The sequence below is a fragment of the Panthera uncia genome, chromosome D1 (assembly GCF_023721935.1).
Source record: "Panthera uncia isolate 11264 chromosome D1, Puncia_PCG_1.0, whole genome shotgun sequence".
In the NCBI taxonomy this organism is placed as follows: Eukaryota; Metazoa; Chordata; class Mammalia; order Carnivora; family Felidae; genus Panthera; species Panthera uncia.
In genome coordinates, this window is record NC_064808.1 from 47,555,073 (window position 1) to 47,582,487 (window position 27,415).

Consider the following 27,415-nt stretch of genomic DNA (forward strand, 5'->3'; position numbering starts at 1 on the left):
TTTCTTTCTTTCTTTCTTTCTTTCTTTCTTTCTTTCTTTCTTTCTTTTTACAGTCAATTCTTATGAAATATTTCTTGTGTAAGTGAATTGCTCCTCTGAGGTGGTAAAGGTCACTTTGCAAATGTCTTAGACTTGAAAACAGAGTGAAGAGAAGCAGCAGCTGACCTGTTTGGGGAGCGTACTTTGCAGGTATTCCTGCTTCCTTTTCTTGGGCACTGTTATGTTTAGCCCTGGTACTCCTGGTGCCTGTCATTCCAAATGCTCTGTTGATCCACGAGCAAATGTAATTCTTGCTGGGCCTTCCTAGGAGGACAGGGCGCTGCTTCTGGAGACAGCTCTCACCTCCTGTGCTGTCTCAGTATTGGGAGCAAATAACATTTCCAAAAATCACCAGCCAGAACTAAGAGAGAGCTTTGCTCTGATCTAGTACAAGCCCCATTCTGTGTTAACTGACAGCAGCCTTGGCATGGGTGAATGAATCTCAGCAACTTCCAGCAGACTGAGTGCTGGAGTTCAAACAGCTTGTAACTGTCCGATAAAAAACAAAATGGCTTTAAGAGAATATGGGATGTATTAATAGTTACGCTGTCTTTTGGAATAGGAATGACATCTGTTTGTACTAAATCAGCTATTCCAGTTAAGCATAGATCAACGACTCTATGGCGAGAATTAGCCAGAAGTGACTTTTGACTTAATTAGGACCAACTGATTCTAATTAAGTCAAAAGATTTTAGGGGGACAATACAGAACAGTGTAGGATCCTAGAGAAGTTGAATGAAAACTTTTTGTACTCATGTTTAAAACAGTGCTACTTTGGGGTGCCTGGGTGGCTCAGTCAGTTAAGCATCTGACTTCGGCTCAGGCCATGATCTCGCAGTTTGTGAGTTCAAGTCCCGTGTCGGGCTCTGTGCTGATGGCCTGGAGCCTGCTTCAGATTCTGTGTCTCCCCCTGTCTCTTCCCCTCCCATGCTCATGTTCGGTCTCTCTCTGACTCTCAATAATAAATAAACGTTAAAAACTTTTTTTAAATTTCTACTTCTAGTGTTAGAGAGTGTCTTGTTGGTTGAAAACAAAAAAACCTACTCTCAAAGACACTTATTGTACAGAGGCAAAGAAGCATCACATGGGCATGTATTTAATATAATAATGCAGTACAAACTGAGCAGAGGTTTTGAGAATACTCTTGGGTGTGATGAGAGTTCCTCCAGAGTTCTGGCAGGTAGCAGGGTCTCAAAGAATTGGTTTTGAGAAGAGGCAGGATTCTGGCAAACCACAAAGATATACACTATGTTATGACCCCATCATTTAAATGCATATTAAACTAGCCAGGAAAAGAATCTTCTTCCCAGCTCTGTTACCACAAGATTGGACCTAATGGAAATGATAGTATACCTGGAAAGGATTTTACAGCACATGTGTGAGGTCTCTTTCTGTTCTCTCTGTTGTGTTGTTGCTATGCTCTGAACCTGCTGAGGGAGGGCCCAGGGACTAGGTGAGAGTGGTCACAGAAGAGAGGCCCCTGGGCTGGTGTTCACATGCTGATGCCAGAAGATAGTAGTCAGAGTCCCCTCCAAAGTGTGGATTTGGTTGGGGTAGAGAGGGGAGTTGACATTTTCAGAAAATCATCTTCAAGAGTATGTGAACAAGTTGGGAATCTTCGTCTCTGCAGATTTCCTTAGAGAGATTGTCCCCTCTTTGTATCCTTGGTCAGCATGGGTAACAACCTAGCAGAGGTGAGAGTCTAGGTAGCAGTTCCCGGGGTCTGCAGGCTGTGGTTCCACACCCCCCAGAGAGCTCTTGTGCTTTCTTTTCAGTGTACTAGGAAGGCTCCTACCTCTAGGAGACTTCAGACTTTGTATCTCTTGGGTGAGATAAAAATTTTTTATGTCTCTGTTAATTGACCTGACTGGATTTGGATGACATGTTTGTTTAAAATGTGGGGCCGATGGAGACCCAGGCAGGCAGGTCCCCCCTCTCCCCAGCCTTTTGCAGTGCCCCTGGGGCTCAGGACTGTGCCTACAGCCTGCTCACTGGCTGCATGCTGCTGTTTTGCAGAGGGTCTGAGCTGCATGAATCAGAATCACGGCTGTGGTCACATCTGCAAGGAGGCCCCGAAGGGCAGCGTCGCCTGCGAGTGCAGGCCAGGTTTTGAGCTGGCCAAGAATCAGAGAGACTGCATCCGTAAGTACAGACTGGCACACGCCTGTGCTGGGAACCATCCTACTCCACAGGTTGTCTTCAGCAGCCCAGGATCAGAAATGCCACCTCATGGTGGAGCAATCACATCAGGAAAGGCAGCCATCTTAAGATACTGACCTTCACTGAGGACTAAGTTTGCTGCACAAGGGTAGTCTCTGATAGGGAAAGGAAATGATACTTTTTAAGGGAACCAATCAGAAGGAAATAAAATTTGGGAGTGAGGACTGTGAATGTTGGGGGCCAGTCTCCCTGTTCCCACAGAATGAAACCAAATGTTGTCATCTGGCAATCACAGCTCTTTGCTACCTGGTCCTGCTTCTTGTACAAGCCACATCCACCTCCTTTTCCCAAACACCGACCTATTTGCCTGCAGGAGAACAGCCCATGTTCTTTCATGCCTCCAAGCCTTCTCCAAGCCCTCCTCCTCACCTGGCTTGGTGAATTCTCACTCAATTTTTAATATTCTGCCTAACGCCTAATAATGATAAGGATAATAGCTACTTTTGGGGAACATTTACTGTGTGCAAAGTCTTGTCCAAAGATGTACCAATTCCATTGAATTCTTAATATCACCACCCTATGAGCTAAGTATTATTATCCTCATTTTTAGTTGAGAAAATTATGGAGAAGGTAAAGCAACAAGGTCACACAGGGAGCACATGGCCAATTTAGGATTTGGGTGTCGATCTAGCTCGAATGCTCTTTAGCACTTTGCTAGACTTCCCCAGAAGCCCTGACAGACTGGGCAGCCATTTTGTATTTTGGCTCCCACAGCACTGTTGATTCCTCAATTATAGCACACGACACCAGGCTTGAATTGTGTATTTATGTGTCTGTCTCCCCAGCTGTGAGCCCCCACAGTCAGGGACCTTGTCTTATTTTTGCCTCTTAGTCTTCCCCTGGTGCCTACCACAGGATGTGCTCACTACATATTTATTTATGAATGGATGGATCAATGGTGTACCCAGTCTGGACACAGCTGCCATACAACGATGAAACACAATAATGAAACTCCACTGGTAATAGGAAACAACCTGCCATTAAAGGTGTTCCTAAACCACTATCTATGCCAGAGGAGACACGGATGGTTTTCCTTTAGCAACTCTTCCCAAAGCCATGGACTTTCTATAATTCCCCTGCAGTTTGCGGGGGATGGTTGTTTACAGTGAGTCGACCTGAGTGGTTAAGAGATGAGGAGGTAGTTTCTCTGGTGAGAGACTTTTCTCCATTGTCTCCATCACAAAGCAGAGTGCAGCTCTGAAACCTGCCAAACCAGGGCTGGTGCCACCACCAGAAATAGATTCTGACAGACTCTTAGGACTCCTAAAAGTGAGGCTGTCCCTGCAAGCTTCTAGTGGGCTGAACCAAGTGGCTCCACTAGGTGCCTTCACAAGGAGGACCCACGTCTCTAGAGGAGACTCACCTGTGGAGTGCGACTCTTTGGCAGTTCAGTTTTTCAGGGGCTAGTAGAATACCTGGAATTTAAATTTTAAAATATTCTTGAGATGTCACTTCCTCAAATATTATTATAATCACATTTGAGGAAAGAACAAAAAGAAAAACAGAAGAATTCCACCACATAACCAGCTGTTTCACCGTTTTTTTGTTTTGTTTTGTTTTTTGCTCTTCCCTCATGTCCCTTCACTTTTTCCATATTCCCATTTAGTTGTTCTCAGACATACGCAATTTTTACACCACTGTGACCACAGAACAGTTTCTTTCTCACGTCACAAATATGTATTTCGTTCTTTCACATTGGAAACATTACAAATGCTTATGTAAGAATTTCAACAGCCCTAAGTGTGTAAAGAAAATCTATAACCTTCCCTTTCCCATTTCTCTTGCCAGAGGTAACCACAGTTCAGTTTGATGATAGATCATTTTGAGTTGGCTTTTTTTTTGGCTTATCATCAGTGAGTTCATACAGTCTTCGTAATCGTTGGTTAATGTTGCATTAAATATGTGCAGTCATCATTTCCTCTACATTCCCTCCCTTCTAACTAATCTAGATAGAATCTGATGAGAGAGATTCTAACGTATTTGTACAAATAATTATTATCTGTTTCTTCCAGAGTAAAGTGCTAGAACATTTTCTAAAGCCCCAGTATAGCTGTATTAATATGCAAAACTTCTCCTGATAGAACAAAGCAGTAGTCTAGAATCTTTTGGCATAATTCCCCTGGAATAGTGATAATCTCTCTTACCTTCCTGTTGCCATTTTCCTGTATAACTGCTCAAATCTGTCATTCAGCATTTCTTTTTTTTAATGTTTTTTTTTAAAGTTTATTTATTTATTTTGAGAGAGAGAAAGAGAGAGCAGGGGAGGGGCAGAGAGAAAGGGAAAGAGAGAGAATCTCCAGTGGGCTCTGCACTGACAATGGAGACCCCGATGTGGGTCTCGAACTCACGAACTGCGAGATTGTGACCTGAGCTGAAATCAAGAGTCAAGATGCTTAACCTACTGAGCCACCCAGGTGCCCCAGCATTTCTTGAATTCATACTGTGACTATCTGTTTACGTAGACAACGTCTGGCTCTGAGTCAGGGTTACTTCTTTTATGTGCAGTGCCTAGCACACACTAGGTGTTCAAAGCTTGCTGAATGACAAGCAGAGATCTTCTGAAGCAAAGCCATCCCTGGTTGTGGAAAAGTCAGTGCTCAGTGTGTTGCTTGGGTTTCCTCTTAGTGACCTGTAACCATGGGAATGGTGGGTGCCAGCACTCCTGCGAGGACACCACCGAAGGCCCGGAGTGCAGCTGCCACCCAGGGTACAAGATGCACACAGATGGAAGGAGCTGCCTCGGTGAGTGACCCCTACACTTGGTGAGGGTCTGCCCCAGCCTGCCCACCCCTAACCCCAAAACTGAACCTAACTGTTAATGGTGTTTAGCACCAGATTCAGGGTATTTCCAGAGCATTTGCCTCCAGATGGGTTCTGTGATGCTTTACATGTGGTGGTGGGAGTAGTCTAGTCCTGGGAGGGTGTCCCCTCTCTCCCTGTGCCACCATGGAAAGCCCTTTCTCTTCTCCTAGACTAGGGGGGCTCCTGAAGATGGTACTCTGGAGACTGGGACAATACATCCTAAAGGTCCAGGGTGACATGAAGTTAAAGCTAGCCATTTGTGATGACACAGTGGCCCTTATGGTCAGCAGAAGCCCCTGTTGCCTATTTCTGTTGGGATGCTATCCTGTAATTCATGGTCTGTCCTTTGCTAGCTCCATTTTAGAGGTTCCCAGGCCCCAGGTTCTTTTTGTCCTGGACTGAGGGTACTGGAGTGAATCTGAAGCTTACATTCCCTAGTGTCTCTTTGGTCACTGCAATATGCTTCAAAAATCTTTTCCATATTTAATGTTTACTAAGGCTCTGCAGCCATTCAACATACTGTGTTTCCCGCAGAGCCTCTTTACAACACGTTTTTATTGAGGGAACAGAGTGGCACATCTTACATTGTTCTCGTGTCTGGGGTTTCGGCAGAAGGGGTTGTGCAGGGGATGAATAATCTGATTCATTCAGTCTGAGAACTGTGCTGTTTTGCGTCTCTTATAGAGCAAGAGGACGCTGCCCTGGAGGTGACAGAGAGCAATGCCACATCAGTGGTGGACAGTGATAAACGGGTGAAACGGCGGCTGCTCATGGGTAGGCACTGCAACCTCTTCCTTGGCCACTGTCCTGTCCCTTTCCCTCCTTAACTTATTACATCAGGCCTGAACCTGGGCCTAACTTATTACATCAGGGCCCCTACACCCCCAGACCAGCTGGACCTGGGTCAGCAGCTCCTGTCAAGCCACATTGTGTCTGTTCTTCACCCACTGCTGTTACTTAGTCACCATCCAAGGACTCTAGAATTGTGGGAAGGGCACCGGCCCAGCAATCAGAACAAGCAAGTTAGCCTCCTAGCGCTGCCCCCAGCTGGCTGTGAGACTCGGGCAAATCCCCCTGCGCCTCGGTCTCCTGGTCTTTCTTTGAAATGGATATAATAAAACCTACCTCTTAGGGTTATCAGGAAGCTCAGTTATGATAATAATATGCAAAAGTGGCCATAGTCCAATGCCTGGGACTTAGTGGGTGGTCAGTGAATGTCAGTTCCTGTCCTTCTGAGTAACTGACTGACCAGGGAGGCACTTTGGGCAGGCAGCCCCTAGCTTAGCATGGTGATTTGTCTGGGTTTTTGTCAGCCGAGTCATCTTCTCTCTGACTTCAGCCCATGGTAATGGCAAAAGAGATGAATGGAGAAGAGTGGCACTTGGCTGTGGGATATAAGAAGGTCTGCCAGCAGATCTGCCAGCGGAGCTGGAGACGGGAACAGAAGTAGAGGCAGTGGCTGTGTGGGTGGCAATCAGATCCTCTGGCACATTATTATTCTGGAGAAAGCTTGGCTTGACCTAAACAAAACCAGTTTTTTGATAGCTTCTATATTTAACAGGTAATATATTGAGCAGACATTGGCCACCAGGCAGGTGACATTTCTGAGCTCTTTTCTACCCTATTAAAATTATATTTAATTGCGTTGAATTAAAATACTGCATATGAGTAGTATAAAAAACCTTAAAAACTTTAATCAGTGCTATTAGGCATGTAATGAAATACATCATTTCCTTGCCTCAAAACTTCCCTTTCCCTCATCCCATTTGACAAAGGCAACAATTTTCATTTCTCCTAGTTGTTTCTTCTTCTAACTTGCCCTCCACCATATTTCTGAAAAGTATATATAGTTATTTCTCTTTTTCCCACGAATATTGTGACATTATACACTTATTTCTTGTTGTGTCAGTTTTAGATATTTACTTTGACTTCCTATTCCAGGACACAACAAGTTTTAGCTCTCTTCTGCCCTCTCCCCTAATGCATACACTCCCTCTCCCATACCCTTAATGTGGTTTTATCACTATTTAAATCAATATTATGTATTTACATCATTGTGATTATGAATATCTAAATATGATTCACCTGAACCATGTAATGTGCTATGATTATTATTTTCTCTGCTTAGTTTTCTAAGTACCTCTTAGCCGTTCTTTTGCAAATTTCAGGCAGAGTTCTAAAACCCTTTCAATGTGTTCAAATACAACAATTGTCTTATCAATTCCATTTTCTTCTTTTTATTTTATTTTATTTTTTTCAGTATATGAAATTTATTGTCAAATTGGTTTCCATACAACACCTCCATTTCCTTCTTAAAAAGTATCTTCCGGGGGCGCCTGAGTGGCTCAAACAGTTAAGCTTCTGACTCTTGATTTCAGCTCAGGTCCTGATCTCGCGGTTTGTGAGATTGAGCCCCACGTTGGGCTCTGTGCTGATGGAGCGGAGCCTGTTTGGGATTCTCTCTCTCCCTCTGTCTCTGCCCCTTCCCCGCTCAAAATAAATAAATAAACATTAAAAAAATGTTTTTAAAGTGTCTTATGAGGCTTCCCTGCCGTAGAGGGGCCTGATTCTTCAGGCTGGCTGTACACTTCTCCTCTGGGCCTTCCCATTAGCACCAGCCTGGGAATGCCCTTCACCATGCTCCTGTGTCAGTAGACCTCATGTCTTCTCTTTTGTTAGTTTACACGGGTAGGTATAGGTTTTTAAAAGCCTTCCACGCCTGAGAATGCCTTTCTACTCTCCTTTTATTGAGAATTTAGCTCAGTATAGAATTCCGAGTTGTGAGTAGTGAGTGCTCTATTTTTTTCAGGCATTCAGTGTTGTTTTAAGAAATCTAAAGTCATTTTTATTTTTGATCCTTTGAATGGAATCTATGAAAGCTTCTGTCTGGATGTTTTCAGGGTCTTATCCTTGTCCCTGTTGATGTGAAATTTCACAATAATGACCCTCACTATGGGACTTTTCCCACCTGTTATGCTGAAGGCCACTCAGTTGGCCTTTTCAATATGGATATTTGAGTCCTTTAGTTCTGAGACAGTTCCTTATATTTTTTCTTTGATAATTTTCTTCACTCCATATTCTCTGTTCTTTCTCTCTGGAACTTGTGTTAGTTGGCTGTTTAACTCCTCTAATTTTCTTCTCTTTTCTTAAATTTTTGTTCTATTTCTAGGAGATTTTCCATTTTTTTCTTCTAATCCTCTCCAGGATTTCTTTTTAAATTTCTGTTTTCATACTGTAATTTTTCAAGAATTTTACTTTGGTCTTTTGTTGTAGGTACATATTCATGTTTCGTGAATGCTTTTCTTATCTCTCTGAGGAAATTAATTACAAGATTTTTAAAACTTTTATTTTTTTCCCCCTGTATTAGCTTTGTTTCTTCCAAGTTCCCTCTTCCTTGTTTGTTTGATTTGGTGCATTTGTTTAATTTTAAAGGCCTTCTTGAACTGTCTGGTGATTCTAGGTTGAGTTTTCATATTTAATAGTGAAATACTAAAAAGCCAATTGGATATTCTATCAGTTGGTAGGCTTTATACTTGGATGACTAGGCAGTGACTTAGCCATTTCATCTGGAGATCTTCAAATGCTAATATCTATACGTCTTTTCACTTGGGCAGGCCAGTTCAGTCTCCTGCCAAGCATAGTCTTGCCTGTCAGTGTTCCCAGAGCTGGGATGATGGTGGTGGTGGTAAGACTTTGAGATCTCTCTTTTCAGGGTATAGATTTTTACCTAACAGTGTCTCTTCCTCCCTCTCTGCTATTCCTGGTTCCCTGGAGCCCAGTACTTCTCTGGTCCCACTTCTCCAGAGGATAAATTTCTCTGTTGTAGCCCGAATAGGGAAGGGGGAGTCACCTGGCTGTGAAATTTAGGAGGGGATCTGAGGGTTTATCTGTTTCTTTCACAGACTTATAATCAATCTTCCTATTTTTAGCTCCTTCCTCGCCTCCGCCTCTAGAGTAACTTCGTATCTCCAATTCCCAGGCCTTTCTGGGGTTCTGTGGCTCATATGAGCTTACCACCTGTTGGCACCCCCTCTGCAGACCACTAGGGTTTATCTTTCTGCTGTGCCCATTACTGCTCCTCCACTGATATGCCACTTCCAGGATGTTTATATTGTCTTGGCTTCCATTTTCTTTGTCCTTAAGGATTTGTACTTTAAAAAATTTTTAATTTCAGTCTAGTTAACATACGGTGTAATATTAGTTTCAGGTGTACAATATAGTGACTCGGCACTTCCATACAACACCTGGTGCCCATCACAAGTGCACTCCTTAATCCCCATCACCTGTTTCACGTATCCACCCACCTACCTCTCCTCTGGTTACCATCCATTGTTCTCTGTAGTTAGGAATCTGTTTTTTGGTTTGTCTCTCTCTTTTTGTCCTTTGCTCATTTGTTTTCTTTCTTAAATTCCACATATGAGTAAACTCATATGGTATTTGTCTTTCTCTGACTTATTTAGCTTAGCATAAAAAAAAAATTTAAGTGTCTTCGGAGTATAGAGTATTGTAACTCCATCTGTGTTGTTGCAAATGGCAGGATTTAATTCTTTTTTATGGCTGAATAATATTCCAGTGTGTGTGTGTGTGTGTGTGTGTGTGTGTGTGTGTGTGTGTTTGTGTATCATGTTTTCTTTATTCATTCATTCATCAACTGATGGACACTTGGGCTGTTTCCATAATTTGGCTATTGTAAATAATGCTGCCAGAAACATGGGGTGTATGTGTCCCATTGAATTAGTGTTTTTGTATTTTTTGGGTAAATATCCAGTAGTGTGGTTACTGGATTGTAGGGGAGTTCTATTTTTAACTTTTAGAGGAACCTCCATACTCTTTTACACCAGTTTTTAAGGATTTATACTTTATTATTTTTTGTTTGTTGTGTGTATGTGTGTGTGTGAGAGAGAGAGAGAGAGACAGAGACAGAGACAGGGAGAATTCCAAGCAGGCTTCTCACTGACAGTGCAGAGCCCAACACCAGGCTCTTTGCAGGGCTTGATCTCACCACTGCAAGATCACAACTCAAGCTGATATTGAGAGTTGGATGCTTAACCAGCTGAGCCAGCCTGGTGCCCCAAGGATTTATACTTGAAAAAAATCTATTTACTCTCATGTTAGGTTTTGAGAGGAAACAGATATACCTATTCTACTGTCCTATTTAATTAGAACTAAGCTTCTCCCTCCAAGGCTCTACAGTGAGGTAGCTATGGAAGTAAAAGCAGTAAGTGAAACTAGAAGGACATTTGCTTGTTGTTCCCCATCTCTTTAGTTGTGACTTAAAAACTTTGGCTGATTTTTTCATGTACTTCTGACAGGTCTTTCTCCTTTCAGCGAAAGGTAAACTTCTAATCTGAGTTAATTGGCAGTTGCAGGGATGAAGTCCAATGACTTCCCTTCTGCAGCAAGGGAATAGTTGGGGTAGGGGAAGCTTGCCCTCTCTTGCTTCTCCTATTACTTATATTGAAGGGAGAGGGTTCAGGATCGAGGAAGGGACATCCCCCTTTGCCCTGTTCTGCATTCACATCTAGCTTGCCAGATGTAGCCACGCTTAGCAGGTCACTGGCTGTGGATCAATAGGAAATTTTAGTGGCTTCAAATCTGCCAGTGGGGGATTGGGAAGGCTCAGCAAGTTGGCGAGAGAGACATTGTTAGCCTTGTATCAAGCTTCTTTGGGAGATGTCACTTATTTAGATGGGAGAGAGGAGCTGCACCTGCTGTCTCTTTAGCTCACCTGCAGGTGGTAGAGACTTGGAATACAACTGTGAGTACCCCACCATGCTTCTTGGATTTCATGAACTTTGCCAGTTATTAATACTGCAGCGATATCCTTTCCTCCCAGCTGTATCAGCATTTCTTTAGCAAGCTAACTGTCTTTTTCTTACCTCCTTGTCAGAAACGTGTGCTGTCAACAATGGAGGCTGCGATCGCACCTGTAAGGATACTTCAACAGGTGTTCATTGCAGTTGTCCCGTTGGATTCACCCTCCAGTTGGATGGGAAGACTTGTAAAGGTAGCCTGTGACTCTCCATGCTGCTAATGTATGGGGATGAAGGAAGCTCTTCCCCTCCATATCTCCTGAGTGATTCCGGATTTGCTTATGATTCATATTGATCGAAGCTTTTCTTCCCTGGACTAGTGGAAGGTTATAATTGAGTAAGCTTAATTAGAACCAACTTAATTACACTAACTATTGAGAAGGTCAGCTTCAGCAAGCATCAGATGACACATTTCAGGTAGGGCCTTACTAGAAAAAGGCAGAAGCTCAAGAAAACATTCATTTGCAGGTGATAATATCAACATCTTATAAATAACAATCTAGAGACTATTTATAAATAACAGCCAAGATTATTATCCAGAGAACATAATGAATAACTATAAAATTAGCTTTTACTAATGAATAGATACCTCAGTGACCTGCTAGCATTTCATGGGCAAGAGTACAAAGGCTTAGTTCTTTAACATGATAAAAAGTAGACAACCAGTTACCAGATGAAACTGAGAGAAGATAAGATTAATTTGAGTATCAGGAATCATTTAAAAGCATTGAGACTACTTGATTGTTGTGTAATTTGCCAAAGCAAATGTTCTAATTCCTTATAAATTGAAGCATTAAACTGGAATGGAAAGTATGCCCAAGGGAGCCATCTTATCTTGAGAGAGCAGGGCAAGAATGAAACTATAATAGGACATCACCATTCTTTCCCATAATATGTGTCCTTAATGCTAGTCCAGGGTAGCACAAGTCAGAGTTCTCAAGGGGACAAGACACTTGTCTTTCCAAATCAGTTAAGCCAGACTAGAAAACATGTGTAAGATTAAAAACATCAGCAAACATCCTTAAACGCTTTTATGGGTCTGTTTTTGTTTCAGAGAGTAATGAAGCACGCACACAATAGCACTTCAGGGATTTGTGGAAAACCAGGCAAGTATCGCTCTCTGATTTGCCGATGCTTACCTGTTACAGATATTGATGAGTGCCAGACCCGCAATGGAGGTTGCGATCATTTCTGCAAAAACACCGTGGGCAGTTTTGACTGCAGCTGCAGAAAGGGATTTAAGTTATTAACAGATGAGAAGTCTTGCCAAGGTATGTGCTGAAACATAGCTGTGCTGTGCAATGCCTGCTGGTTGGAGCAGAGAAGACGAAACCCCACTTTGGCAGAGACTGGCTCATTGGGCTTCTTGATGGAGTCATTAATCCAACCTCCAGTCCATGCTTCACTTATTTCATCTGTTGGTAGAGTAAAAACACCAATGTAGCTCACAAGTATTAACGATTAGAGAACACCTTAAAGAATCCATCTGGTGTGATTACAGCAGAGCTGGCTGCTAGAAATGGAATGGATCACAGAGTGTAAACAGGGTTGCATTAGGGTGTTGAGATTATGAGGAATTTTTCTTTTCTAAAAATTTCCTTTAATTTTGAGGATTTTGTAATAAAACTTGGTGGAAAAAGTATATAGATTGAGTTAACATACCTTACCTTTTCCTAGCGAAAAGTTGGGGTCAACCCATAATCAAGGTCATGTACCAGTTGATCTCTTCCTTATAGCCCTTGTTTTAATGACCAGCCTTTGGTGCTTGGGGAGAGGAACTGTGGAGAGGGAAGGGGAATTGAGTGGAGGCAAGGCTGGTGGGTCCTCGGGCAGGATTGCAGACCCCCTCTTACATGCTTTCCTCCCACACAAGAGGTGTGGTAAGGGAGCATCTTTGGGGAGCAGTTGTTGATATTAATAACTCTTACGGATGGGAGTAAGCTTTGTTGGGTGAGAAACATCATATCTAGTTTCAGATGAGCACCTTTTATGCCCTATGGATATATAGGAAGCAGCTTTCAGGAAAGATGTGCTGTCATGTATTCTTGTTCCATTTCTGGAAATAAGAACAGCCTAACTTATTTTGTTAGAAATCCCAGAATTAAACTAAAATCAGAAAATAATATCTGATTTCACTTTAGGTAATAAAAATGGAACATTACCTTCTTTTAGCCTTATGGTATGAATTAGGTTTCTCTCTTGTTTTTTTTTTTTTTCCTCCTAATACATAATTTGTCAGGCAGTTCAAGTATAGCCCCCTTTAAATTCAGCAAGATCATTCTAGATGAGTATTGCATGGCTTTCTTCTATTTGACTTGGAAAGCAAATTTGATGTTGCACATAATGTTTCCTAATGTATAGGGCAAGAAATACTGCTTAAGCTGTGTAAACACATTAAAAAGGAATTAGAAAAGTGATCTCATTATTTTTGGCAAAGCAACAGCCCATCATGCGCAGCCAAAGCCAGCTACTGAACAAGTCCACATTCCCAACAACTGGTTGATGTTAATCACAGAATTCAGAGAGTGACATCAATTACTAGGGAAGAAATGGACTTTTTTTCCTATTTTTCACTGATCAGAACAAATATTTTCACAGAACAAATTTACTGAGGAAATTGCCAAGATTTCTGGGAAAAGCAAATGATGAAGAGATTTTGTAAGAATTTGCCCTTTCTAATTTCATCTTTTCATTCCTCCAGTTCCTTCCAAATGTTTGGTTTTTATTAACATAGTTTCTTGTGGCACATTTGGTGTTGAAAAAGAGATCTAGCTCTGGGCTAATTGGCTTCCACTGAGTTCTGTACTGGTCCTGGTTTATCCATTTGGAGACACAAGTCGTAACTCTATTTAAAAAAAAAACCCTCCAAAGAGTTGAGGAAATGAAGCACTGAAATTCTAGTCTACAGGAAAGATGTGAAGACCAGACCAGGGAAGAAGAGATGATTAAATCGACAAAGGCAGCCTCCTGAGGCTAGTTTCCAGGACCTCAGCTGAAGCCAGCAATGCCTCCACATTGAACCAGGACAGGAGGGGCCTTGTGGGGCTGAACCATGGCAGAAGAACAAAGCCAAGGGATTGGCCAAGAGGATCCAGTTTGGAGCTTAAACACCAAATTTTCGTGTCTGCAATAGAAACTCACTGAGGATGTTTGTGTTCATGCATTCTTTTAGTGCAGAGGACATTAAAACCGAGGATAAATTGGACTCCTGGGGCCAGAAGACTAATTCTGGAAAGACAGGAACCAGATTTATCTCCAACCCAGCTGTTTTCTCCTTTCAATTTGCTAGAGCTTATATTATTAGTACTGCTGTTTTACCAATAGTAACATAACAACAATAATGTATGGGTTGCACCTTATAGTTTACAAACCCTTTTAAGTTATGCTGTCTCATTTAGCTTCATTTAAATATTTTAAATTACTCAGCTCTGCAAATAGGCATGTGAGAAAGACCAACTGAGCCTAAAGACGAGTGCAGTTTGCAACAGAATTTGGAAATAAGGATTCTGGTTGTGAGTATACTTATTGTAGGCTGCCCAACATTGTCTAAACACAAGTGAGCAAGAGAACTGATACTTTTAAAATTCTGTTTATGTTGTTTTTGTTGTCAGTCAATAGGTGGAATTACAAATGCTCTTTCCACTCATCCCTCAGAGTTGGTTTCAGCTCCCCTCTCCCTTTGACAATTACAGATGTGGATGAATGCTCTTTGGATAGGACCTGTGACCACAGCTGCATCAACCACCCTGGCACATTCGCATGTGCTTGCAACAGAGGGTACACCCTCTATGGCTTCACCCACTGTGGAGGTGAGCAGAATGTCCCTCTAGAGTCAGGTGAACCTGGGCCTGCAGGGGAGGCCTAGCTCCCAAGGTTTCTCCAGATCAGGGTCAATTTTCCTATATTGGGGAGTGAATGGGATGTTTTAGTCCCTGTATAGTCGTAGTGACTTCATCAACTCAAGGGAAACATCTGCTAAGGGAAATCTATCACACTGATCCCTTTAACGTGTTGAGTGTGAAATGGAGCAGAGAGAAGAAGTGAGCTAATCAACTGTGAATTCTTTGTTGACTTTATTGACATAGTTGTATTCAGTGGAAGGGTCTCTCAGGAGCTGATATCCTGTCTGTTGGAACTTCCCAGTGGATAGGAAAGTCACAGTCCTCAGAGAGGGCACCAACCAATTCCACAGCTTTGCTGTGCACAGGAACTAGCTGAAAAGCCTTTTTAAAGCTTGGAGCTAGTCTTTGGACAGGTCTTTGAGCTGGGAGTGGGACCGTCGACTTGATCTCTCTGTGCTGTGCCCATGTAGCAGCATGTTCTGATGTCATTTGTCCTTATTCTCGTGTAGATTATGGCATAAATAAGATTTGACATCAAATGACTCCCCCCACAATTCTGAATGACTTGGGCTTCTTAAAGGTATTACTGAGTATCCGAATATTTGGGAACTACTGGCCTAAATACTTCCTGCCCAATCCTTGTGTTCTATACATAATAAGAATGGAGCGTAGTGGGATTTGGTATAGATAGTATTGTCTCTCTTCTTTTCGATACATCCTTGGCATGGCTAAAAATGTACTTTTCCAGTCCACCAAGAATATATTCAAGAAAATATTCCCTGAATATGGATGTGTGTCTGGGTTTTTGATGGACCACCTTCCAACCTAGACTCAGTCTCAGGTTGATGGGAATTATTGCAAGTCATTTTCCTTTTCTATATTCCACCTACTGAATATGAACTGTCAAGTGAAGAATCCTAATTCTATCTCCCTTGGTATGTAGCCCAGGAGGATGGGCTATGCAGTGCTTGAGCTTGGACATCTGAAAGTAGAGTGTGCCGCCCTTCTGAGTATCCTGAATGGGGGAAATGTTTGGTCAAGAACGGAACTTGAGACCATCCTGGCGAGGCCTATGCCAGGAAATCCACTGAGTGGGGAGTGGGGTCTGCTGGTGCCAGGTGCACATCCTGAAGGCAGTTAGCACCTTCCCTTTGCTTAGTGAGTTCAACCATGTGACTTCCTCAAGGGAGGGACAGCACCAGCCCGGTCATCCATGGGCTGCTGTGACAGGAGAGTGTTTTGTTCCACAGACACCAACGAGTGCAGCGTCAACAATGGAGGCTGTCAGCAGGTCTGTGTGAACACTGTGGGCAGCTATGAATGCCGATGCCACTCTGCATACAAGCTCCACTGGAATAAAAAAGACTGTGTGGGTAAGGGGTACCGAGGCTCACAGTCAGCGGGCTCACACTGCCACTGGCAGCTCTCTCCCATGTCCAACTGGGCCCGGAGTGCACTTGACCATCCCTTCACTGATTCTTCTCCCCTCAGCGGCAGCAGCCATTCTTTAAATAGTTCAAAAACAGGAGATACTTTACAGGCTCTTTGGTGTTTCCTTCTGTGCTTCTGTGTAGGTTGGAGCACTTCTGTTTTTCTGGTTGTTTTTCTGCATGGAAAAAAATAGCACACAAGTGGCTTCCTTACCTTGGAGGGACATGGCACCCTGTGTCTTGTGTTCTGTGCTGGGTATCAGTTCCACCTTCTTTTCTTGGGGCCTTGGATGTCTGGAACTCAGCTGCCTTTATCATGCCTGGAAGTGTCCTTCTCTTTCTATAAGTGTCTGCTTTTTGTCCTGTCTAGAAGTGAAGGGGGTCCTGCCCACTAGTGTATCACCCCATGTGTCCCTGCATTGCGGTAGGAGTGGTGGAGGAGACAGATGCTTCCTCAGATGTCACTCTGGCATTCACCTCTCTTCAGGTGAGTGGGTCTCAGTCCCTGGGGCAAGTCCTCATGCCAGAACCAGGCCTTCCTGGCCTTTAGGTGTTAAACACCCTCAAAGGATTTCCAGGTGTTTGACCAGCTGCCCCTTGACCACCAGAGGCCCATGCCTTGACACCCATATGCTGAGCATTTGTCTAGTGGTCCACGTGGAATGGGAGGTGGGGGGTGATTTTAGCTGCTACCAGGAGAGACCGTAACCTTGCTTTCATGTTGACAACCCACATTCTGTCTGTCAGGACTGCAAGAGGCCTACTCTGTCACCTGCGGCTCTTCCTCTTCTCTCAGGAGCAAACAGCAAAAATCCAATGACTCTGCTTTCGGGGGTAATTACCAAATCTGCGTGTTCTCTCTGGGGTTCACTGTGTTAAATGGGCTTCATTCTTGAGGTGCAGTTCTGGGCGCTGGCTTTATTTTCTTTTCTCTTAATCTCCTCATTGCTGTGAGTGCGTTACAGGATGTTCTTGCCCACAGCCTTTGTGCCTGAAAACTGACTCACTGTGTAACAAATACTTACTGACTGTCCACCATGTGCTAGGATGCTCTGTGTTCAGCCCTGGTGGGTTGTCATCTTGGGCAGAGGTGCACAGAACTCTGAGATCTGGAGATTCGGGTCTCCCAAACTCCCTGTACCCCAGAGCACCTGAAAGGCCCAGAAAGCAATGTGTGCCTGGAGCACATGGAGTTGGTAGAGATAGGCATGGGCATGATGGGGCGCAAGGATTCTCTCCAGAGAAAAAGGCCTGAACACTTTCTCGTTTGTCAAAAGACAAAGAATGAAATTTAAAGCTTTTAAGTAGCCTTGTCCTCCTTGATTTAGATATCTCTATGATTATGTCATGAGAATATCTGAATGAGCAAATAGTTCCTGATGTCTGTATTACATACATGAGCAGAGCTAGCTGGTAAGAATACTCGAATATATTTATTGAGCAGTTAAAACATACCAGCCTCTGTATTACATGTATTATCTGATCTAATCCACACTGCAACCCTCGGCGCAATTTTGCTATTATCCTCATTAACCAGATGAAGAAACTGAGGTTCAGAGAGGTGAAATGATATACCCAATGTGACTCAGATAGGAAATAGTGGAGCCAGGATTTTAACCAGAAGTCTAGATCTAGAGTCGTAAGCATCATCCTTCACTGCCTCTCTTGCCTAACATTTGGACCCAGTCAGAACAGATATCATGGTCTGTTTCACCAAATCCCTCAGTGATGGGCACTTGGAAATTTAGGCCACCCCCAGGATGGGCAAGCAAATAGTTAATAGTCATTCAGTTCTTACTTTGTGCCAGACAGTAGGATAAACTTTATTTTTTTATTATCTCATTTAATCCTCATAAGGATTACATAATCCTCATGTAAGTACCCCAATTTTGTCTGTTTTACAAATGAGGAAACTGAGGCTTAGGGAGCTTTAGTAACTTGCTTAAGTTCTCATCATAAGTCAAAGAGCTAAAGCATGAATCCTGGTCTTTGGTTCTAGAACTTGACATATGATTAAGACTGATTGTGGGAGGGAGAGCAGAATTTTGCACAAGAGGCCCTAAAAGTGGGACTGTCACTTTCCCCAGACCCTGAACATCCTAGCCACATTTAGTGAGTGCCATCCCTGTCTGCTCCCTCAACCTTGTCCTCCCAGGAAAGACTTATCCAGGAGAATCTGCCCTTCACCATTTCCATCAGCAGTCTTGTTTAAATTTGAACTAGGAGATTCTGGTCTTCTTTCTTGGGAAGACATAAAAGTGACTTCATGGTTCATCTCAGCGTTCAGGTTGTTTTAGGTTCTCTCTTTATTATATTCGAACACAGGATTCACTTCAGATGAAGGGATAAGTGTAACTCTTAGGAGGCTCCTGGTGTCCGCAGCCTCAGGGTAACGGGCACTCCATGATCCAAATCTTTTGTGGTCTCAGGGTAAGAGAGGAGCTCAGGGTGTGCAGTGTATAGCCTACGGATAGCTTGCCACTACCCACCAGGTATTTCCATTCCTTTGTCTCTGAAGATAACATCTCTCACTTGTTTCTTTCTGAAGATGTCGCCACCATCAGGACAAGTGTAACCTTTAAACTAAATGAAGGCAAGTGTAGTTTGAAAAAGGCTGAGCGGTTTCCCGAGGGTCTGCGGCCAGCACTACCAGGTATGGAATCAGATGGCTGGTGCAGGGAGCTTGCCTGCATGTTGGGAAAAGGGCCTGTAACAAGCCGAGCCCTTCAGATGGGATTGAACAGTCCAGAATCTGCAAGGACTCTCTTCGCAGGAGGAAGAGGAGCTAACCTAGCACCTCTGTATAGTTCTGGAGTTATACTTCAGGGTTTCCTTTGCCAGGTACAGATGGTAAAGCTCTGGGGTAACATATGAGTTCACAGGAATCAATAAGGACTTTAAGATGCATTGTCAATTTGTGATCATATTGGGTTAAATTTTCTAGATCTTAGAGTCACTTGGAATATAAGCCAAAGAAATGAAAGAGGTTTGGCTCAGGATAATCTTTGATGAACTAAGATGTAATATCCAGCTTTCCTGCTGGATCCAGTCTTTGGAGGCAGTGACTCCATTAACTTCAGCAGAACAAACACCATCCAAGTAGAACTGACCTTTTAGAGAACAGAACGCAACACTCCTTCCGCAGCTCACATTTCCAGTATTATTTCACAGAATAATTTTAGAGATTAAAAAAAAAATCAGGATTCATGGATTAGGGATGCTTCTTTCCTTAGTTTACCTCTAATAAATCATACAAATGAACAAAGCTCACTGTAGTCACTTTTGCCAGTTTTTTTTTAAGAAACTAATTGAGATTAATTTTGGTACCTCCATTTGATGGGATTTTTTTTTAAGTTTATTTGTTTACTTTTGAGAGAGAGTGCAGGTGTGCATGCGTGCATGCGAGCAGGGGAGGGGCAGAGAGAGAGGGAGAGAGAGAATCCCAAGCAGGCTCTGTGCTGACAGCACGGGGCTCGATCTCATGAACCATGAGATCATAACCTGAGCTGAAACTGAGATCAGTCAATTAACCGACTGAGCCACCTAGGTGCCCCCATTTGATGGGATATTATGCAGCTATTAATTATGTGTTTCCAAAGAATGTTTAATGACATAGGAAAATGTTCTTGTAATAAAATGCTAAGATGGAGAAGGGGAGAGTAAGATTTTGTGTATCTAAACAACCCAAACTATGTAAGAAAAAGTGTGACTAGATGGAAAAGAAGGGAAACTCACCATTTCATCAGTAGTAGTAATAACTAGGTGGGAGGATGCAGGAGATTTTAATTTTTAATTTTTTTTTTTGCATTTTCCAAATTCTCCACAGTGAGCATTTATACTTTTAGATCAGAGGGAAAAAGCATTATTTTAAAAGAGACTTGGTCTTTAGTTTCTTTAATGGTATTATACTATGTTAATTTCTTAGTGTTGATAAATATACATGTTAATGTAAGATGTTAGCATTAGGGGAAACAACCAAGTGTATATGGGAACTCTCAGTTCTATCTGAGCAATTTATCTGTAAATCTAAACTTATTTCAAAATAAAAAGTTTAAAATATAGATTTGGGAAAATTGAAGGAGAAAAATATTCAAAATGACTGTTTAGTTTGAGATTTGAAGTTAGCCTTTTGAAAAGGTAAGATGGATTTTTAGGGGAAATTTAGGTGTGAGGGAGAATTAATCTGCCTCCTCCTTCCTTTGGCTCCTGATCACCCATTGCTTTGAACATCCTTGTAGTGTTGAAGAAAAATATGATACAGATGATACATCAGTTGAGTAAAGTAAGAGTTTAAAATATAGATAAATCAGGGGCACCTGGGTGGCTCAGTCAGTTAAGCCTCCGACTTCAGCTCAGGTCACTCACGGTTGGTGAGTTCGAGCCCCATGTTGGGCTCGGAGTCTGGAGCCTGCTTTGGATTCTGTCTCCCTCTCTCCCTGCCCCTCCCCCACTTGTGCTCTGTCTCTCTCTCTCTCACTCTCAAAAATAAATAAACATTAAAACTTTAAAAATCAGACAAATCAGTTGTGTGGATGATAATGTGGTTTGGGTTAACAGCCATTAGTTAAAATATACACTGGAAGCCATGGGAGGGGAGGAGGAGAGATGGCCAGAGTCTGGAATAAGGATGTGCAGAGCCTTGCCTTACACAACACTTTCCCTCCCACCCTAGATGCCTTCATGATATTGTTTGGTTCTCTAGATGCTTTGTGCCGTATATTGCTCCTGGTTATTTCAAAATGAGACCTCACTGTTAATGTGCTTTCCAGCTTCCCCTTCAGGTTAGAATTACTCCAAGGTCAGTTTGCCTGAAAGCAGGAGTTGGTTTTCTTTCTACTTTTATGCTCGTTCCCTATTTGAAGCCTCAGCCCCTGCTTGGTACATCACAGTCCAGCTCTAAGGAAACCAACTGTGAGAACACGAGCACACCTTAGCAGACTGTCAGTTAGGAATGCAAGGCGACCCTGGTGTCCTGTCTTCCACAAATGTGGCTGGTCAGTCAGAAACATCTAGCATTCACCCATGCAAATAATTTTCAAGGGCTAAATTGTTAAGTTATATAGGAGGCAATACTGGCTCTTTGAATTTAAAATGTCATCGTGCTCCTAGCTGCAACGTCTTGGCATCTGGAGTTAATCACTTAGTCCCTTGAGAGTTGTTTTAATGAAATGTTTACTGAGCTCTAGCGAATGTTCAACTGAGTGCTTTGCCAGGATCTGGCTTCCGATAATTTTGTTTCTTCATACAGAGAAGCACAGCTCAGTAAAAGAGAGCTTCCGCTACGCAAACCTTACATGCAGCTCTGGCAAGCAAGTCCCAGGAGCCCCTGGCCGACCAAGCGCCACTAAGGAAATGTTTATCACTGTTGAGTTTGAACTTGAAACTAACCAAAAGGAGGTGACAGGTTGGTTTGAACACAGTCTTTGGTGTCAGGCTGCTCACAGCTTGCTCCTGACTCTTTTGCCTTTCACTTTTCATCATTCTTGGGGGAAAAAAGTACTGCAACCACTGAAGTATCTCCTGTTTTTTGTTTTTTGATTTTTTTCACTCCCAAACTAGACTGAATTGGTTTGGAACCTCATGATTTAATCTGCTCCATAAAAACTCAAAGCTTCGGTTTTGGTCAACAAATTTCTGTTGGAATCAAATGCTGCCCAGCCTGCTAGGTGCCCAGCCCCAGGTGTCCCCCCACTCTGTCCACAGGGAACAGCGGGTGTTGGTGGGTCCTGCAGCGGGTGTCTGGACATCCTCATATCCTGCAGCCTGACCTCCTTCCCCACTGCTGTCCCTCTCATTCCCGTAGCTTCCTGTGACCTGAGCTGCATCGTAAAGCGAACTGAGAAGCGGCTCCGGAAAGCCATCCGCGCACTCCGGAAGGCTGCCCACAGGGAGCAGTTTCACCTCCAGCTCTCGGGCATGGACCTTGAAGTGGCAAAAAAGTCTCCCAGAACATCTGAACACCGAGTAGAGTCCTGCAGAGTGGGCCAGGGCCATGCAGGACACCAATGTGGTGAGTGACCTGCTGGCCAGGACCTTCTCGCTAAAGGAATTGTTTGGATCTCCATGAAGACTCAGGGTAACCCAAAGTGTGGCCTATTCTCCCTCTCTGGACTCACTCCAGAGAACACCCTAGACACCACTTTTACTTGGGATCTATATGTTGGTGTCTGATGTACCTGCTGGACCAGGAGCTCCCCAGCACTTGGCACAGTGTCTGGCTTGTTGGTGGGCACTTAATAAATGCTGGATTGAGGGATGGAAAGGAAGAGGTAGGGTTGATGACAAGAGGGAGTGCTGACCTTAAAGGGTCTGAGCGATGATGATCTTCAGAGCCTTGTGGTCCCGGGCAAGGGGCAGGACTATAGGTGTAAGGCACCCTTGAGCCTTCTGCACGCTCCACTGTCAGTTCCCCATTGTCTCCCTCTGGCTCGACTGATGTTGGCAATGAACAGTGTTGGCAATGAACAATCTCCTGACCATAGTTTTGTGCAGAGGCAAGGCTGGAGGGGGGGGCACTTGGCAGCCTAATGAGATCCCTGAGCTTCAGCCCAAGGCTCCTAGTAGTGTCAGTTCCATATATGGGTGTGTCTGTGTGAGTGTTTCAGAATTAAGTTTGAGTCCCGGCATTTGAACTACGCCAATTCTATTTCTCTGATGAAGTTCTAGGCAGGAGGTTTAAGGGTGGTCGGTCTTGAGATTTGTTGGTGGAGAGGAGCTGTTTTGGGCAATAATGTGAGACTATAAAGTGATTACCTATAAAGCTAGACTCTCACATTATAATAATCACGGTAATGATTTACTGAGTTTTCATCTGACACAAGTACGACGTTAAGCGCGGTATCTGTAGTATCTCCTTTAACCCAGTCATCTTACCAGGTAGGTCTTATTATCTCCATTGAACAGAGGAACAATCTGGAGCTCAGAAGGCCAGGTTCTTTGGCTCTAGACCACACTGATGGTCTGACTCCAAGCCTGTGGTCTGGTCTCAAGTAAGGTGCATTTTGATAACCAGACCCCTCCAGAAAAATTGCTGTCCTTTCTCAAGTGGCATTAGAATCACAAAACCCTAGAAATGAGGCTTGTGCTAAGGAGTAATAAGCCAGTGTTTTTCAAGAAGCAAAGCTGAGCCCAGGGCACTCATTCAGAAGAGTTGTGGGCAATAACCCCAACTCTGTTGCTTTCTCAAAATGAAGTAAAAATCAAGTATAAAATCAAGTGTAATTGTCCACCAGGGGCTGGTTTTCAAATAGTCTTGAGTTTGATTCTAGCTAACTCTTTTAAAAAGAAAAAAAAAATTAAGAAACAACCCAGCTGGTTGGTTTGTTCTCATTTAAAATTCTAGAAGTTTGTTTCCATACCAAAATGGTGATGAGAGTTGGCTGTTGCTGCCCTACTTTACGGAGTGAGTTGCAGAAACTGTCAGGGACAGGCAGACCAGTCTTCCTGCTGGCCTCTGAGAGCTAAATTGCATCCCCTTTCCCCATTTGCTATCCTGGTAGAGGAGGCCTTATGGGCTTGCCAGGAGCTTTGTGGCCAGTGAAGAAATCAGGAAAAACTAAAGTATTACTAATACTACCATGGCTGTGCTCCCATGGAAAAGGCTCAAGAACGAGGATCAAGAGTTACTTAAACAGAGGCCTCAGGACCATGACAACTTGTGAAAGACACTTGGTACGGGGTTTATGTCGCCGTTGTGTGTATTAATGTGTCCTGAGATGCTTGTCATGCTAAGTTAGGTTGAATTTGTTGTTGAGAGGCAATGTGTCTTGTCTCAAGAGCTCCCTCTAGCAATGGATGAATTTTGTAGCCCACATGGAACCAAATCAGGTTCACCCTGACAGCAGTGTTGAAGATTTTACCATGTAGAGAAAACAGCACAAAGAATTATCAGTGAAATTTCTTCCTTGGTGAAGGGAGAAAGTGTGTATAAGAAGGGGCTGCATATGTTAATTAGAAAGGTGTTTTTTTTTTTTTACCCAGAAGACACATGCCATGGGCAAAGGGGCAGGGAGTGAGTGAGGGGGGACGGGGGAGCTTGTCGTATGTTCCTTATATTCCTGGACTATTTGAACATCATAAATCCCAAGCTTACTGGTATTTTCTGAACTCTGGATGGTATATACAGTGGAGACATGCCTAGGGTAGTTCTTTTTGGAAATTACTTTCAATGTCAGCAGAAAGGAGCTCCCAAAAACATTTTGAGTCACTGGGAGGACAGATGGAACCATTACATTTTTCCTTTAAAATATTTTTTATTTAGTTTTCCATTACCAAATTAGTGTATGTTTCAAGTGGTACAGAAATGTATACAGTAAGGGTAAAAGCTCTCCTAATCCTACTCTTGGGAAAGAATTCCTGTCAACAGGCTGCTATGTATTTTTCTATATCTGTTGTTATATACATATAAAAATGAAATTTTATTTATTTAGTAAATATTTATTGAGCACCTACTGTGTGTCAGGTACTATTCTAGGAGCTGGGAATCCAGTAATGACACAAAAAGGCAAAAATCTTAGCCTTCCTAGCATTTACAATTCTGGAAGAGGAAGACAGACCACAAACAAATAAAGAAGGAAATATGTGGTGTAGTGGATGGTGATAAGGGTATGAAGGGTAAGCAGGGAAGTGGAATAGAAAGTGGCAGGGAAGGGGGAGGGCTGAGGAGGAACATACTCTCCCCTAATGTAGACTATGGTCAGGGACTGTGGTTGTTGCAAAGTGTCATTTGGACAGAGATGTTAGAGATGGAAGAAGCAACCTATGGGAATATCTGGGGGAAGAGTCCCAGATCAAGGAAACAGCAAGTACTGAAACCCCAAGGTAAGGGAAAGCAGGCCAGGAAGATAGGTGGGGGAGGGAGGGTAAAGGGAGGATGTCAGAGCAGTAGCCAAGGGCCAGACCAGGTGGGGATGGAAATCTGGGTGAGGGCTCTGACTCTGACTCTGAGTGAGAAACAAAGTCAGCAAAAAGTTTTAAGCAGAGGAGTAACAGGGTTTCTGACTCATGTCTTAAAAGGATAACTGGCAGCTATAGGCTGATGTATGAAAAAAACATTTTTAAAAAAATGTATCAATACAATTTGAATAGTGCTGGGTTGTTTCTAAAAAGAGTAGATCATGAACACCCTTCCATGCTAATAGAGGAGCTAAGTTTATTTCTTTTAAAGCTTCCTAGTCTGTATTTGTTCTAAGATACTAGTATTTATTAACCATACCCACATTGGTGAACATTTAATTAAGTTGTTCCTAATTTTTTTAACAACAAAAAATGCTGCAGTGAATATCCTTTTTTGTGCACGTGGCCTGTAGGTTTGAAATGTCATAGAAGTCTACTTCTACCAAGTTTAACTTGTTTTTCTTAGATTATTAGTGAAACTGAGTATGCTATCATACGTCTGTGGCCATTTGGATTTCTTCTTCTGGGAATATCTGCATTCTTTGCCTATTTTTCCACCAAATTGTTGCTTTTCCAATATCACTTAAAAAATAAGTGTTAAAGTCCTAAGTTACATCAAAGAACATAATCACTTCTGACCCATAACACACTTTATTTATTGTACTTATGTTTGCATAGAAAGGTCTCATTCATTTGGCATTTAAGAACTTTGGGGACAGTCTGCTGCAGGTGACCTTTGTACCATCTGTTATCAATTCTAGCTTGATGTCAAAAAAAAATAGTGATTACATTCTCTGAGGAACAAATTCCTTAAGCTCCATAAAATTCACAAAGCCCTTTATACCTAAAGAAAAAATAAAGATGACATGGATTTCTATTTTTCTTTCATAGCCATTTATCCTTTTATAAAGGATGAATTATTTAAGGAATACACTTGCCAAAATATATATTTTTATATTTGATTATTCTGAAAACTTGCTGAAATTTTTAGAAGACACAATCCAGGCAACTGGAAAACTGGGAATAATTTTGTGCCTGAGTTCTTGAGAGAAACTGAGAAGGTTTAATTCAACTTTCAACAGCAGTAACTTTCCTCTGCAGCAATTGAGAAAAATTAATTTAAGCAATATTTATTGAGATACCACTCTGAACTTAGGATGAAGCAGTGAACATAATGGGTGAGGAGCTTGCTGTTATGAAGTTCACATTCTAACAGAAGGACATGGACAATAAAAAAGTAAAGAAAAAAATAATTTCAGAAGTTAAAAATGCTATGAAGATAATAATACAGAGGACAGAAGGGAGGAGGGATTACTCTCCACAGTTGTTCAAGAAGGCTTTCAGAGCAGGTGACATTTGATCTAAGACCTAAATGAGAAGGAGCTGGCCTTGTAAAGCTCTGATGGGGGCAACGGAAGTTCTGGCTGAGGAGGGATCACCAAGTGCAAATGGCCTGAGGCAGGAATGAGCCAGACATTTTCTTATTAATTATTTCAGAATTGAGAAATTATTTGGAATTGAACACGCAGAAATTTTCGTATCTGTTTTAAATCATGGAAATTATAAAGCTTATATTAGCAATATGGACCAATATTAGACCAATACTTATCACACAGACTTGGTAGGAAATTCTTTTATTTTTTATTTATTTATTTTTTTAATATAATTTGTTGTCAAATTGGCTAACGTACAGTGTATAAAATGTGCTCTTTGTTTTTGGGGTAGATTCCCATGGTTCATCGCTTACATACAAACACCCAGTGCTCATCCCAGCAAGTAGTAGGAAATTCTTTTCATTAAAAGAGTTTAAAAAACAGAATTTGGCAAAATGTTGACATTTATTGAGCACTTACAATGTGTTTGGCACTGTGCTAAGCACTTTACATATATTATGTCCTTCAGTCCTCATTGCAAGTCTATTTGCATCATGCCTTTTTTACAGATAAGGAAACTAAGACATAGGGAGGTAAGGAGTTTTGCCAATGTGGCAGAGCCAGGGTTCAAATCCAGATCTGTCTCAAGAGCCTGTGTTCCTCTCTCAGTGTGAATGCTCTCATTTCCGGGTACAGCCTGTGTCGTGTGATTCTCTAACTCTTATAGCACTCATATAGAGAACCCACAATGGGCCAGCTCTGCAGTGGGTGATGAGGAGGCCTGGATAAATAAGACACAATCCCTCAAGTCACCCTTAGCCCTCCCAGGGAAGAGTTAGAGAAGCCTTCCCCAAAGAGAAGCCTTCACTGAGTTTTAAAGGAGGCACAGAGGACGTGTAAATGGGGAGGAGTATTCTGGCAGAGGAGTAGCGCTGGGGAATGAGACTGAGCAAGATGTGCCCCTGGGGGTGGTTGACACCTCAGTATTACCAAACCAAGAG

At 42.6% G+C, this 27,415-nt stretch overlaps 1 protein-coding gene across 2 annotated transcripts in view; it reads left to right on the plus strand.

Moving 5' to 3' along the window:
• SCUBE2 (signal peptide, CUB domain and EGF like domain containing 2) overlaps nt 1–27,415 on the plus strand; it is a 62,853-nt gene that overhangs the window by 16,165 nt on the left and 19,273 nt on the right. Inside the window, exons 5-16 of one of the 2 annotated variants that reach the window (XM_049650381.1) lie at nt 2,056–2,181; nt 4,885–5,001; nt 5,746–5,835; nt 10,952–11,068; nt 12,023–12,145; nt 14,567–14,683; nt 15,967–16,089; nt 16,517–16,633; nt 16,894–16,980; nt 18,695–18,799; nt 21,395–21,550; nt 21,950–22,156. In XM_049650381.1, the coding sequence (XP_049506338.1) occupies nt 2,056–2,181; nt 4,885–5,001; nt 5,746–5,835; nt 10,952–11,068; nt 12,023–12,145; nt 14,567–14,683; nt 15,967–16,089; nt 16,517–16,633; nt 16,894–16,980; nt 18,695–18,799; nt 21,395–21,550; nt 21,950–22,156 (1,485 nt within the window). The remainder of the gene's footprint in view (nt 1–2,055; nt 2,182–4,884; nt 5,002–5,745; nt 5,836–10,951; nt 11,069–12,022; nt 12,146–14,566; nt 14,684–15,966; nt 16,090–16,516; nt 16,634–16,893; nt 16,981–18,694; nt 18,800–21,394; nt 21,551–21,949; nt 22,157–27,415) is intronic. The other variant, XM_049650387.1, reaches the window with a different exon arrangement.